The sequence below is a fragment of the Aotus nancymaae genome, unplaced genomic scaffold (assembly GCF_030222135.1).
Source record: "Aotus nancymaae isolate 86718 unplaced genomic scaffold, 86718_ANA_hifiasm-v0.15.2.pri h1tg000010l, whole genome shotgun sequence".
NCBI lineage: Eukaryota > Metazoa > Chordata > Mammalia > Primates > Aotidae > Aotus > Aotus nancymaae.
In genome coordinates, this window is record NW_026988421.1 from 27927109 (window position 1) to 27942799 (window position 15691).

A 15691-nucleotide genomic window follows, 5' to 3' on the forward strand; every position below is an offset into this window, starting at 1 on the left:
TTGAGGTTCACTCTCCCGTTGCATTTCTTCTTTCTATATCTGTGTTTATACTCTGCCTGCTACTTTTAGGTGAGCCTCACTGCTAGAAAACTGAGTGACCACCATATTCTGCCTAGTGACTTATCAGATAGCATAGAATGTTGGGTATCTGCAGTGTGCTCATTAGTGCATGTATTGACATTGAGTCAGAGTACAATAATAATAATGAGCAATAATGAAAATGCCACAACAAATATTGAAAGCAAACATATTCACCCTCTCTCCTATGATTCTCTAAGTAGAAACATAGAGTATTCTTTTTTTTTTATTTTTTTTTTAAAGACGGGGTTTCACCATGTTGGTCAGGCTGGTCTTGAACTCCCGACCTCAGGTGATCCGCCCGTCTTGGCCTCCAAAGTGCTTGGATTACAGGCGTGAGCCACCATGCCTGGCCCTGAAACATAGAGTATTCTTGAGAGAAAGAGCTGAACTTGGTTTCTGTTATGATATTTAGCATTTTTGACTCTAAATAGAGCATTAAGTGGAGGAATTTTAATTGATTTTAATTTTTTCTAAAGAGCAGATTTTCAGTGTAGCACAGAATTTGACCTGAGTACACACATGCTTGTAACTTAAGTAATTTAAGGTATGTAATGGTGAGAACTGAAGGTTGTGTGTGTTTTTAGTTGGATATGCTCTTTTAAAAGAGAATGTTGGCCGGGCGCGGTGGCTCAAGCCTGTAATCCCAGCACTTTGGGAGGCCGAGGCGGGTGGATCACGAGGTCAAGAGATCGAGACCATCCTGGTCAACATGGTGAAACCCCGTCTCTACTAACACAAAAAATTAGCTGGGCATGGTGGCGCGTGCCTGTAATCCCAGCTACTCAGGAGGCTGAGGCAGGAGAATTGCCTGAACCCAGGAGGCGGAGGTTGCGGTGAGCCGAGATCGCGCCATTGCACTCCAGCCTGGGTAACAAGAGCGAAACTCCGTCTCAAAAAAAAAAAAAAAAAAAAAAAAGAGAATGTTTCCATTTTATCATTAGTTTAATAGCAATTTTTAATTCGTTACAGTTTGAAAGATTGATAATTTTAGATTAGGGAGAAAACATTAATACATCATTTAATGAAAAAAAAACCTACCAAATTATATCTCTATGTTTCTTTTTTAGTTTTCATATGAAGGAGGGTTAAAAGGGAACTTTCCATAGAAAATTAAAATAGTTAATGTGTTTGGCTGTCATAGCTATAGGTGACCTACCTTCGTTTTGTTTTGTTTTGTTTATTCTTTTTTTCTTTCTTTCTTTCTTTTTCTTTCTTTCTTTCTCTTTTTCTTGTGTATGTGTTACCTTATTTCTCATTATTGTAGGATATAATTCATGCAATAACTAATATTCAGGGATGGGGAGAAATCTTGGGATTTGTATTTTACGATAAATCTCAACACTTTTCTTGCTTCTGGCAAAGACTGTGCCCTTACTGTTTCCAGTATTTGGTCTTAACCCAACTGTGTCTCTTTTGTTATCAGCCCCTGATGTCAGCATATAGTTAATGCTGCAAATGGTACTTTGAGACTTGTGCAGTATAGGATTGTAAATGCCTCACAACACCATCCCTTCCATTCTGACAGTCTGGGAAGCAGTATAGCAGACGGGTTAAGAGCAGCTATGGACTTACATGCTTGAGTTTGAATCCAGTTTTCTCAAGTACCAGATATAATTTGGGCAAATTACTTGACTTTGTGTTTATGTTAATTTATGGATAAAATGAGAAAATAGTGAAATCTAGATTGTAGAGTTGTAATGAGGGTTAACAGAGTAGACCTGGGAAGGATGTTTAGTGACACATCAAGTGCCCATTAAATGTAGCTATTTTATCCCACTTGTTTTTCCTGAATTCCTAGACTTCGAAGTGTTGCTAAAGGTATTTTCTGGGCATCCCTATTTAATTAATTTGTTTATTTGTTTGGCCTCCATAAATGAGATGAGAATCGCCAATTTCTGTATGCTGTGCTCATTGGAATATGCTGACTGGGGATCACCTGCTCCTTTTGCAGAAATTGCCCTGTCTTTTCCATCTCTGCTCACTGAAATAACCTTCTTCTTTTCCTTTCTAGATATATGTAATCGACAGTGCAGACAGAAAAAGATTTGAAGAGACGGGTCAGGTAAATAATTCTTTTGTTTTATGTGAAAGGTCAAGTATATATTTTTTTCTTTCTTTTTTTTTTTTTTTTTTTTTACAAGACGGGGTTTCACCATGTAGGCCAGGGTGATCTTGATCCCCGACCTTATGATCCAACTGCCTTGGCCTCCCATAGTGCTGGGATTACAGGCATGAGCCACCATACCTGGCCAAGTATATTTTTTTAAATATTAATTCTTCTGTTGAGATAGTTCCCAAATAACTGGGTATTCATTAATCAACCTTGTAAATGTGTGAGAGTGCGGGAGGTTTGGTTTTTTTTTGGTTAAACTTTACAGTTCAAACAAGACAGTTATTCTAGCAAGCAGACAAAACTACCAGTTGTCTGAAAAGAAATTAGTTGAGTCCTTTAAACAGTTTTGGGGTTCTTTTTATTATTTGTTTCCTTTTTTTCCCCCGAGGCAGAGTTTCACTCTTGTTACTCAGGCTGGAGTGCAATGGCACAATCTCAGCTCACTGCAACCTCCACCTCCCAGGTTCAAGTAATTCTCCTGCCTCAGCCTCCCGAGTAGCTGGGATTACAGGCGTGCACCACCACACCTGGCTAATTTTTTTTGTATTTTTAGTAGAGACCGGATTTCACCATGTTGACCAGACTGGTCTTGAACTGCTAATCTCGGGTGATCCGCCCGCCTCAGCCTCCCAAAGTGCTAGGATTACAGGTGTGAGCCACTGCGCCCAGCCCAAACAGTTTTTTGATTAAAGCTCTTTAGCTTTAATCAAATTGAATATACAAGATACAGACAAGTCGAACTTAGCAACATGCCCAAAAACTCTTCAGGTTTCTTCCCAGACCATGTGAAAATGAACCCAGAGGAACAATTCACTTTTCATTTTTATTTACATTTTTCAGTACCTACTTAATTGATTCAGGGCTAACTTTGACAAAGGACAGGAAGAAATGCACAACCCAAAACTAGCTGCTCTTATTTTTAAGCCAGGAGGTGGGGTATACCTTGAACCCAAATATGGCTTCAAATGCAGGGCACATGTCAACATGATTACACGATGTCATTTGTGTACACAATTTTACATAGAGAACTGAAGGGAATTTATCCAGAGTGGGTTCACTGATAGAAGAGGCAAGGGGTGGAGTCAACTGATTTGAAGAAGCATGCTTAGATCTCATTGTACCAGCCTGGACAACATGGAGAAACCTCATGTCTACAACAAAGGAATGGGGCCGGGCGCGGTGGCTCAGGCCTGTAATCCGAGCACTTTGGGAGACTGAGGCGGGCGGATCACAAGGTCAAGAGATCAAGACCATGGTGAAACCCCGTCTCTACTAAAAAATACAAAAATTAGCTGGGCATGGTGGCACACACCTGTGCTCCCAGCTACTTGGGAGGCTGAGGCAGGAGAATTGCTTGAACCCGGGAGGCAGAGGTTGCAGTGAGCCAAGATTGCACCACTATGCTCCAGCCTGGCACCTGGCAACAGAGCAAGACTCCGTCTAAAAAAAAAGGAAGACTCCGTCTAAAAAAAAAGGAATGAAATTAGCCGGGTGTGGTGGCATGCACCTGTAGTCCCAGCTACTTGGGTGGCTGAGGTGGGAGAATGGCTTGAGCCTAGGAAGTCGAGGCTGCAGTGAATTGTGATCAAGACACTGCACTCCAGCCTGGGTGACAGAGTGAGACCCTGTCTTAAAAAAAAAAAAAAAAGGTCAGATGCGGTGGTTCATACTAGTAATCCCAGCACTTTGGGAGGCTGAGGCAGGCAAAATCACCTGAGGTCAGAAGTTTGAGACCGGCCTGGCCAACATGGTAAAATCTCCTCTCTACTAAAAATACAAAAAATTAGCCAGGCGTGTTGCGGCAGGAAAATCGCTTGAACCCAAGAGGCGGAAGTTGCAGTGAGCTGAGGTGGCACCACTGCACTTCATTCTGGGCAACATGAGCAAAACGCCGTCTCAAAAAAAAAAAAAAAAAAAAAGAAGTTCAACTTTTAAATTAATTTAAAAATGTTTTTTAAGAAGTTCTCATTGCAGAGTCCTTGGCCTGTGTCCTAAATGACCACAGGTGGTCTTCCAAAGGTAGCAGTCCTCATGTTTATGTCCCTTTTTTTAGAAATTTAGTTGAGAACTCTCCAGACTTCTGGAGACAGCCCACCACCCTTTCATACCCTGATGATTTCTAGATTATCACTCATGTGAAATATGAGCTTGGAGGTGGAGGGGGTCCTGTATAGTCATCTGCCTCTTGATCCATACAGTTCTCTTTGAAAGCTCGTGTTTTAAGTAGCTAAAATGTGGATTTAATGAAAAAGGTGGGTCCCATCATTAAATACATATGCACCCTGTCCTATACTTTTTGCAAACAGAATCACATATACTTTAGACCCCAACCTATAACCTAAATATCAGGGACCTTGCCAGATGGACTAATAAAGTTATTTTAGGATGTAGGGTTGATGAAATGTGAAGCATGTGCATGCATGTTTTAGAGATTGAGATTGATGAGACAGAATTATCTCTAAAGTAATTGTCATTTTCAGTTTAAATTTTATACACACACACACACATGCATTGAAAGTTATTTGCAGGTAATAACTTTGGGTAAGTTTTGAATCTCAAACCACTTCTTGCTTTCTCCCTTGAACAGTGTTTCTCAAAATGTATTTTATGGGCCAGGTGTGATGGCTCATGCCTATAATTCTAGCACTTTGTTAGGCTGAGGCGGGAGGATCCCTTGAGCCCAGCAGTTTGAGACTAGCCTGGACAACATATCAAGACCCTGATGAAGTCTTGCTCTGTCGCCCAGGCTGGAGTGCAGTGGCACAATCTCGGCTCACTGCAACCTCTGCCTCCCAGGTTCAAGCAATTCTCCTGCCTCAGCCTCCCGAGTAGCTGGGATTGCAGGCACATGCCACCACGCCCGGCTAGTTTTGTATTTTCAGTAGAGACAGGGTTTCACTATATTGGTCAGGCTGGTCTTGAACTCCTGACCTCAGGTGATCCACTGGCCTCAGCCTCCCCAAGCACTGAGATTACAGGCCTGAGCCACTGCGCCCAGCCAAAAACATTTTTTTTTAATTAGCTGGGCATGGTGGTAATTATCTGAGGTCCCAGCTAGCTCATCAGGAAGCTGAGTTGAGAGGATCGCTTGAGCCCAGGAGGATGAGCCTGCAGTTAGCTGTGATCACACCACTGCACTCCAGCCTGGGTGACAGAGTAAGACATTGTCTCAAAAAAAAAAAAAGTAAGGCTGGGCACAGTGGCTCACACCTATAATCTCAACACTTTGGGAGGCTGAGGTGGGTAATCACCTGAGGTATGGAGTTGTAGACCAGCCTGGCCAACATGGCAAAACCCCATCTCTACTAAAAATACAAAAATTAGCTGGGTGTAGTGGTGCATGTCTGTAGTCCTAGCTACTCAGGAGGCTGAGGCAGGAGAATCACTTGCACCCAGGAGGCCAAAGTTGCACTGAGCCGAGATCACGCCATTGTGAAGCATGTGCATGCGTGTTTTAGAGACAGAGATTGATGAAACAGAATTATCGCCCAGCCTGGGTGACAGAGCGAAGAAAAAAAAAAGGAAGTGCATGGTTAAATATCATAGATTTTATCCTTTCTTCTCTCTCCCTTCTCTAAATCTAGGAGCTAGCGGAATTACTGGAGGAAGAAAAACTAAGTTGTGTGCCAGTGCTCATCTTTGCTAATAAGCAGGATTTGCTCACGGCAGCCCCTGCCTCTGAAATTGCAGAAGGACTGAACCTGCATACCATCCGCGACCGAGTCTGGCAGATCCAGTCTTGCTCAGCTCTCACAGGAGAGGGCGTTCAGGTGAGATTACAGGAAGACTTGGCCACCTGGCAACATGACAGCTAACTGATGTGGTCTGTCTCATTGGTTGGGTTGATCTTGATGGGCGGATGAGCCATTTCAAGATATGAAATGGAGAAGGGCATGGAGAATTTTGGTTCTTTTCTGCTTAGCAACCAATCAGATATCATGAGGTGCTCCAAAAGAGCCACAGGTAAGCTGCCACACACATGCAGCAAGCTTCCCCACTGGGTAGGATGTGAGAACGGAAGATTGAAGATTGTCTCTAAGTCTAGGATTCTTTGATGATAGATTGGATTGGGGTTTTATGTTGTGTCTAATATTACAAATGCTAAATGCCCATACTTCCAAGGAGATGGCCACCAAAAACCGTACATGTACTAGTTATCTTAGGAGTGTTTTTCGTTTCTTCGGTTGGTTAGCTCTGCTGCCCCTAGGGTTAGTGTCTGTTTCCTGCTGCTTCAAGTTGGTTTCCCACTGGGAGGCTTCTGCTGACAGAAAGCCTCATGCTTTGTACTTAGGAACTGTGTACCGGCTCTCATTGCCCAGGCTGGAGTGCAGTAGTGCAATCTGAAGTCACTGCAACCTCCGCCTCCTGGGTTCAAGTGTTCTCCTGCCTCAGCCTTCCAAGTAGCTGGGATTACAGGCGTGTGCCACCATGCCCAGCTAATTTTTTGTGTTTTTAATAGAGACGAGGTTTTGCCATGTTGGCCAGGCTGGTCTTGAACGCCTGACCTCAAGGGATCTGCCTACCTCAACCTCCCAAAGTGCTGGGATTATAGGCATGAACCACCCTGCCTGACCCTTGTTGAAAAAATCAGGGCAGGGCATGGTGGCTCATGCCTGTAATCCCAGCTACTCAGGAGGCTGAGGCAGGAGAATCGCTTGAACCTGGGAGGCAGAGGTTGCAGTGTTGCACCACTGCACTCCAGCCTGGGTGACAGAGTGAGACTCCTTCTCAAAAAAAAAAATAATAATAATATAAAATAAATCAAATTTTGTCTAACATATTTTACTCCAATTGCATGAGCCTGCCTAAAAGGTTTAGAACACAAATTTAGAAAGCTGAGAACATCTTGGGATTGGGGGCTCTCATGAAGGTGGGGCTGAAGAAAATCAATAGAGTTTGTGTGCATACTCATAAGAAAGTGTGAGTACAGCTCTGGAATCTTTCTTTTGCTTGACCAGAGTGTTGAAAGGAAGAAAAAGAAAGTTGGAATTAACAGTAAGCCTTTTATATCTTCTGCTAGGCTTAGGGATGTGAAAAGGGAGGACTAGAGTGATCTAGAATCAGTATTTAGAGTCAAGGACACTGCTTTAGAGAAGCCTGGGGGTAGAGAGGGAGCTGCTATCACTTTCTTCCCAACCCTCAGCCCTCCCCCAACTCCCGGTTGGAGATTAAAGGATAGAGCTCTATGTTCCTACCGCAGACACTCAGTGCCCTTCACGGGATCTTTAGGCCACAAAAGAGGCAGCAGGCTACTGGGCAGCTAGAGGGTGGGGCTGGGGACGGGAAGGGGAGTGCTGCAAAATAAACCAGTTTGAGTGAGTAAAGTGAGATTACTATATATGATTTGATTTTGATAAAGTTCCTCCCAGATCGGGGCCTTTGGCAACCAAGTTCACAGGAAATGATACCGAGAGATCTAACAAAAAACTATGTGCCGGTGGCTCAAGCCTGTAATCCCAGCACTTTGGGAGGCCGAGGCGGGTGGATCACGAGGTCAAGAGATCAAGACCATCCTGGTCAACATGGTGAAACCCCGTCTCTACTAATACAAAAAATTAGCTGGGCACGGTGGCGCGTGCCTGTAATCCCAGCTACTCAGGAGGCTGAGGCAGGAGAATTGCCTGAACCCAGGAGGCGGAGATTGCGGTGAGCCGAGATCGCGCCATTGCGCTCCAGCCTGGGTATCAAGAGCGAAACTCCGTCTCAAAAAAAAAAAAAAAAAAAAAACTATGTGCAAAAAAAAAAAACAATGATTTTTGTATGGAGGAGAAATAGTTTGAAGGTCACTTAATTAGTTTAGTAGATAGTACCATGGTGTAAGAATTGGGTAGTTAAGACTGGGATTTCAAGGTTAATGAGATTAGATTATGGTTAATAGAATGATATAAATTTAGAGAATTTAACCATTATTTGAAATGGGTTATTTAATAAAAATGTTAATTAAGAAGGGAATCTGCTGTCTATTGTCCTTTCGTGGTAACCTTTGGGGACTAGAGAAAGGTCGTGGAGTTTTGCTGTGGAAATGCTTTTCGCTGTAAGCCACAGGCTGACCGTGTACCAACCTCCCTAAGGTGGTACCTCTGACCCAAGCTCTTGTCCATGCACCAGCTTCCTGGTTTTTACCTTAAAAAGAGTCACTTAAGTGGAATTCCTTTCCAGCATTGCTTAGTTGAAGTACAGGCCTTTAGTGAGTTTTATTTATTAGGGCTTAAAATATTCCTAAAAATGAAAGACTTTACTAGAAAAGTGTCAAGAAGATCTGATGGTTTCAGGTTTGCTTTTAAACATGAAAATTGTACAATAATTACTGAAATGCCCTAAGTTCATATTTTTTTCCTCCCCACCCCACCCTACCTCCCCAAAAGCTGGCCCAAATGATTAGGCTCTAAATAGGAAAGTCAGGTGACATGTGATTCTAACGACCCTGAAAGAAAATGTACAACAGTGTTTTTTTTAAAAAAAGGACCTGGAATTTCAGTTTCAGGTGTTTAAAGACAGCATCTCTATTTACATTGTACATGTTTAATCAAAACGTATTCAAGAAACCCATCTTGTGCTGCTAAATAACAGGTACCCTCACGGGGGTGAGTTAGGGAACAGCCACGCCCCCCTGTGGATGAAGTAGGGCAGGTATGTCACTTCTCATTAGTTGAGTAGCTTAAACACATGATTTGAGACTATGGATGTTAATGATTCCTGGGATGGATTTCAGGGTCCCGTTCCACCTGGTGTCCTGAAGGTGCACATATGAAGCCATTACAGGGGTGGGAAACACCACGTGTTGTTCACCAGCCCCTGCTTCAGGTGTGGAAATTGACTTTTGAGAGAGGATGGAACAAGGGTTTCTTGCCTGATTGGTGCTGACTGGGAGGCCAGCCCACTGTGTAGTTAAAGCAGGTTTTTGTGAGAGACCATCAGGAGTGGAGAGTCGGTAAAGGGCAGGGCAGGAGAAGCGGAAGGAGATCATCAGTGTCGGAAATTCTGTCCTGCCTAGAGGCCCACTGTTCAGGGGACTGTCCAGGGGAGTGATGAGGAGAGACCCAGTTATGTCAAGTGGATGAAAGCAGAAAGAAGAGAAACTGAAAAATGTCTGGGAGGGAGAACCAAAACCCCCCTCAGCCAGACTCCATTATCAACATGGAGGAAGTGTTGCTCTGCGCCCTCGAGGTCAGGCCTGGGTTGCCAGGGCCCCTCCTAAGATGAAACATTCTGCACTGGGACTCTAGTCTTTTGTTTTTCTCCCACCTTTGGGTGTCTAGAAAATAGTGAACAAAGGATCTGGCTTAGAACCAGAGAAAGTTATCAAGAAATCCATCCTTCCTTCACCCGCAGACCTGAATTTGAACCCCAAACCACAGCTCTTCCTGCTGTTACAGTTTCAGACATTTGAAGATATTTTCTCTCTAAAATACTGTGAGTGTATATGTGCCCGTGTGTGTGTGGTGTGTGTGATTAAAATGATACTGGCTTTGAATTTCGTCTTGAAGCAGAGATCTGTAGTTTTAACCTGAGCTCTAGCCATGGGTCACCACAGAGACTCGCCTCCTCCCATGGCCTTGAGCCAGCAGATCGTTCCCTGGGTGTTGCTCTCCAGGCCACCCCTCATGCCCCGCTTTTCTTGTGACATCTGCCCCACATCCCTCATCTCCTCCTGGAGACAGGAGCCATGAGCAGGTCACATAGGCTTTCCGCTGCCTTGCATCCACAGAAGGGACATGAGCAGCCCGAGCACCGAGCTGTCAGCCGTGCCTGAGTCGGCTTCTGGAGGAACACTAAATGCTCACTTGCCCATTTCTTGGTTTTGCTTCTTTTTCCTTGACTTGGAGGTCTTCTCCCACATATGTCAACAGAATTTCAATTTTTTTGTTGTTGAGATGGAATTTTGCTCTTGTTGCTTAGGCTGGAGTGCAATGGTATGACCTCAGCTCACTGCAACCTCTGCCTCCTGGGTTCAAGCGATTCTCCTGCCTCAGCCTCCGGAGTAGCTGGAATTACAGGCACCTGCCACCACATCTGGCTAATTATATATATATATATATATATATATATATATTTTTTTTTTTTACTAGAGATGGGGTTTCACCATGTTGGCCAGGCTAGTCTTGAACCCCTGACCTCAGGTGATCCATCTGCCTCAGCCTCCCAAAGTGCTGGAATTACAGGCATGAGCCACTGCACCCAGCTCGATATATTTGTAAATATTTTTTGAGATAGAATTTTGCCCTTGCTGCCAAGGCTGATGTGCAATGGCGTGATCTCGGCTCCCTGCAACCTCTGCCCCCCAGGTTCAAGCCATTCTCCTGCCTCAGCCTCCTGAGTAGCTGGGATTACAGGCGTGCACCACCACGCCCAGCTAATTTTGTATTTTTAGTAGAGATGGGGTTTCTCCGTGTTGCTCAGGCTGGTCTCGAACTCCCGACCTCAGGTGATCTGCCTTTCTCGGCCTCCCAAAGTGCTGGGATTACAGGCGTGAGCCACCACAGCCAGCCCAATATTTTTAAAAATGACATTTATCACTTCTGTCTAGGCCTGGCATCAGTTGTTATTGACTCCAGGTGTACATGGAACTGATTATCTGTGAGTCAGACCTCAGGTTTATTTTTAAATTTTCAAACCTTTCTGGAGACTATGAAAGCTGTCTCGGGACATGCAATTTTGCTACCTCTTTGGTGGTGCAATGCCCTTTGTCACCAGAAAAAATACTAATAGCGAGCGATATTTGATGTACGCAGCATCCAGCTGCTCTTTGACCCTGAAGCCTGATGGCACAACGGGGTAGGCTGCATTGCTCAGCAAGGGTCCGAGCACCTTGTCATCTTAAAGCAATTACTGCTGTGACCACGTAGTCAGCATAGCTCTAAAAACCAGGCCCACCCAACCATGGCTGCCACTGCTTCTTTCCAACTACCGAGCGGTGATGGATGCAATGTACAGAGATCAAATTTAAAAGAGCAGCGCAGTCGGAGACCACTCCTCCCTTGGAAAGAAGCAGTGTACCATAATTCCTGGGATGCAGAGATCGGAGGAGTGTTTCCACCCTATGCTTAAGGGTGGCCTGCTGTTTCTCCCAGTGGTTATAGAAGGAATAATATTGTGACATTGGGAACTTTATTGCCTCTCTAGGAGGCCAAACGAAGCTCAGTATTTGAAATTCCATGTCTCTCTTTAGTCTCTACTATTGAATTGAAACTAATCAATTCAAATTCAGTTTCAGCAAGATTGGTGAGGGGAGGGTCCAGGGAGGAAGGAAGGGAGGATTGTTCATACCATAAGATTGTCATCCCCATAGTGAAGATCAAATGTGCAGAAAATTGGTCAAACCAGTTTTTAACAATAAAGGTTCAACCATTAAACAAACCGATGAGTTCATTTCCTTCTTTAGAAGCAGAGCAGTAACCTACTTCAAGTAAGTGATCACCTTTTCTCAGTTGTCTGTTTAAAAAAAAAAGCTTTCCTTGCCAGATGAAAGCAAGAGCGGTGTGGAACATTTATTTAAACATAAGAAGCAGACGGTTCCTCCTCTTGCAAGTATGTTGTCTCTAAATGTAGCATTTCCACTGAAGATGGTGGTCTGGGTGGATGATTAGTATGTGAGGATTGTGTAGCCAGGTAGATAGCCAGGCCTCTGCATACCCAGATACCCACATCCCAGGAATCCTGAGAACGGAACGGCCCATAACAGCCTCTGGCACTATCAGAGCTGCAGCAAAGCATGCAGGAGGCTTGGCTGGGGCTACTCCAGCTTCATGAAATCATGAGGAGGATAAAACTAGAATTGCTCCCTTTCCCGTCTTCAGGGTGCTTCTCAGCTCCTCTCTAACCTTGGGGCAGAGCCCTTTACCCGGCAGGTGCCCACATCCATGGAGAATTGGTAAGCAGCTCTGGAGTGCCACACTGGACACCACAGCTTACCTTTGCCCTGCTCTGCCCTGTGCCTTCGTCTCCTCAGCTGTGATAGAGAAATAACACTACTTCGCAGGCTTCTACAAGGATTGACTTAAAAGATGTGAATTGGCCAGGCACGGAGGCTCATGCCTGTAATCCCAGCACTTTGGGAGGCCGAGGTGGGCAGATCACAAGGTCAAGAGATCGAGACCATCCTGGCCAATATGGTGAAACTCCATCTCTACTAAAATACAAAAAATTAGCTAAGCGTGGGGTGCGTGCCTGTAGTCCCAGCTACTCAGGAGGCTGAGGCAGGAGAATCACTTGAACCTGGGAGGCGGAGGTTGCGGTGAGCCAAGATTATGCCACTGCACTCCAGCCTGGGCTATAGAGCAAGACTCTTCTCAAAAGAAATAAAGCGAATTGGCCAGGTGAGGTGGCTAACACCTGTAACCTCAGCACTTTGGGAGGCTGAAGTGGGCAGATCACAAGGTCAGGAGATAGAGACCATCCTGGCCAACATTTTGAAACCCCATCTCTACTAAAATACAAAAAATTAGCCAGGCGTGGTGGTGCGCCCCGTAGTCCCAGCTTCTGGGGATGCTGAGGATCCCTTAAACCCAGGAGGTGGAGGTTGCAGTGAGCCGATTTCGAGGTATTGCAGGCCAGCCTGGGCGACAGCGCGAGACTACATCTCAAAAATTAAAAAAATGATGTGTACTAAGTGGGCTGTGGGCTGGACATCATGCTAGGTTCTGAGAATACAGCCTCCAGCAAGTCTGACAGGAAGCTCCCCTGGGGGAACCACCATTGCCTTTCGTTTCCAGGGGGCAGCTTGAAGCCCGCAGAGGTACCACGGTTGGCTATTGCCTCCCCTCCCCTCCCACCTCCATCCCAGTTCTCCTCTGGCTAGCACGAGAAAGGTGCCACTCCCCAAGTCCCAGCCGCCTCAGATCAGAGATGCCTCCCCGGCCCAGGGCAGCCACAGGGCTTGGTCCCCTGTTTACGCTCCCTGTGCTTCCCACACTCAGGGTTGCAGCAGCAGCTGCAGGGGCCCAGGCCGGGAGTCAGCTGGCAGGGACTGGCCTCCACGCGCCCTCTGTTGGCAGGACAGTGGCTGGCAGGGCTTCGCCACGGCTGGCTCTCACAGGCATCTGGAGACACCGGACACTGCCCCTCAGCAGGGCGCTGCCGTTTGAACCCTCCTTTGCCTCCATAACAGAGACCCAGCATAAAACCGCCCCACGACCTCCACCTTCTGCTATGGGCCCCTGCAGCTGAGTAAATATTTTTCCTATCTTTTTGCCTGCATTCATGTTCAGTTACATACAATAATCTCTCCTTAATCAGCCATAAAGCAAGAAAAAAGGCAAAGCGCTGTTCACATAGTGTGGACACACTGTCCTTGATTTCTCTGTGAAGAGGGTTGATTGCGATCCTCCGTGGAGGAGAGGATGTTGAGGTGCGCAGCTTTGAGAGCGTGCACGGGCTCCTGAAGGTGGGAAGTGCTATGTAAGTGCTGAGCTATTCAGCTTCCCAGGCAAGAGGAGATGCTTATCTTATTCATCCCCCTTTTATTTGTAAAATATTTTTGTCTCTTGGCAGGTGATCATTTTTTTTCCCTGAAAACCAATTAGCTACTAAAATTAAACATGCTTCTCTTTAAATTAATCCTTTTCATAAAACGGTCTTAAAATTGGCCTTGGCTTCTCAGTGCAAGTAGCTGACCCAGTTGTAATTAGAGATGCGTTTGGAGTCCCCCTTTCTCCCATCTCGGCCGGCGTTCCTCTGCCCTTCCCCCTGCTGCTGCCAGGCGCTGTCCACCTTCGGGCTCTCGGCCTGGCTGGCCTCATCTTGGCAAAGGTCAGAGGTCGGCTCTGGGACAGCCGTCAGATTATCTGGTTCTGCTGCCCAAGTGCACTGACGGCTACTGGCGGAGCTGTAATCACTGTAAATTCAGGTGACGGTCAGATGAGCCGGGAGAGAGGATGCCTGCTGGTTGTTTTGCAGTGATGTATTGTTTATGGGATTAATGTTCCGAATGGCCAAGGGTGTCAGCTGATATTTATTACTGTAAGCTGTCTCAGCTGTTCAGGTTCAGCAGCTAGATCCATGGCCACAGGAAATGTGGGACTCGGTGGTGTGTCCAATATGGCTGATGTGTGCAAATGTAGCTGGGACCTCTGTGAGTCTGTGCCACAGATGCAGGGAAAAGGATTCATGGCAGCAGCCGCCTTGGATTTTGTTCTGGGCTTCTGAGGGAACTCCACACACTTTTGAAGGTTGGGGAGACTCTAGGGAAGGGGAGCATGTCCAGGTCTGGCTCCAAAGGGGGTTGGAAAGGAGGTCACCTCTGACAGGCCTGGCATCAGTAGGAATCGTGCCGCCTGCCAGGTGGCTGTAGGCATTGTGTGGTTTTTACCTTGGTCCCTCTCCAGCCTTCTAAGAGAGGGTGCTTTCAAGGTCACTGTGCCTTTAAGGGAACCTTCTCCCCAGTCCCTCTGTATGCTGGTGCTTAAAGCTGTAAGAAGCGGGCCAGACCCTTTTAAACCTACCATTGGTGCTGCAGGGCGAGAAGTAAATGCACATCGCCCTGGTGTGTGACTCGTAACACACACTGCGGTGGGTTTGTTTTTCCAAAAAGAAATTTAATTTAACCCAAGTGTACACTGTCACACTGTAAACACACTGGGGCACCAGAAGGGTGGCTTACTGAATGTAATGGCCCAGCAAAGGTCAACTTTTAGAAAAAGCCAAAAATGGCTGGAATCTTTCCTGATAGCTCCTCAGTCAGGCCTTGGATGCAGGCAGATGTGTTTATTTTTTCAGAGGGAGTTCCTGAGGACCCATCTCAAGTTCAGGCGCTGGGCATTCCCCCTCCTATCTCCCTCTTGTGCTCTCAGAGGCCTCCCTCCTCCTCCTCCCCCTCCTGGGAGGTCACTGTCCCTGGTCACCCAGGTGGGCCCCTGAGACGAGCAAACTCCCTAGGGCTGGTGGTCTGGGAGGGAGGGTCAGGGACCCCCACTGCCCGCCCCTCCAGGCTGGAGTGTGTGGTGCTTTTCTTACAACTAACACTGCCTTTCTCTGCCCATTTCCCTCAAAGGATGGCATGAACTGGGTCTGCAAAAATGTCAATGCAAAGAAGAAATAAAATCTAGACGAATGGAGACGCAGGAGCTGCGGGAGCCGAATTCGGTCCTGAAAAACACTAATTTGCTGCTTTCTGACCAAATGTTTTTCCATCTGTGTACAGCTACAGCTGTTTGAAGAGAGGCAACAACACAGTTTAGAAAGAATCCCCATTCCAGCAGTAGATTTAACTGATCTCTGAGGTTCAGTATCATTTTTCAAATAAAGGAATTATATTATTTCCTCTGCATAATTGAAATAGTATTAAATGTCTCAAAGCACATGATTAGAAAATGAGATCTTTTAAATGAGCAAGAGATTGCATTGCAGTTTAGACAATTCCAGTGGGCTTTTTTTTTCTCTCAAAAAAAAAAAAAGAAAGAAAGAAAAAGAAGCAGCAGCAGCTTTGCTGAGTTCATTTATTTACTGACCCGTCCCTTACATTCCCTCCATGGTTTAACCACAGACAGCGTTTGCTGGTGC

General features: G+C 45.8%; 1 protein-coding gene across 1 annotated transcript in view; it reads left to right on the top strand.

Moving 5' to 3' along the window:
• The window catches only part of ARL3 (ADP ribosylation factor like GTPase 3), a 40498-nt gene extending 25037 nt beyond the window's left edge, over positions 1-15461 (top strand). The window contains exons 4-6 of the mRNA XM_064373926.1: positions 2093-2143; positions 5779-5964; positions 15183-15461. Of these exons, the coding sequence (XP_064229996.1) occupies positions 2093-2143; positions 5779-5964; positions 15183-15230 (285 nt within the window). The 3' untranslated portion in view covers positions 15231-15461. The remainder of the gene's footprint in view (positions 1-2092; positions 2144-5778; positions 5965-15182) is intronic.
• Positions 15462-15691: the final 230 nt, after the last annotated feature.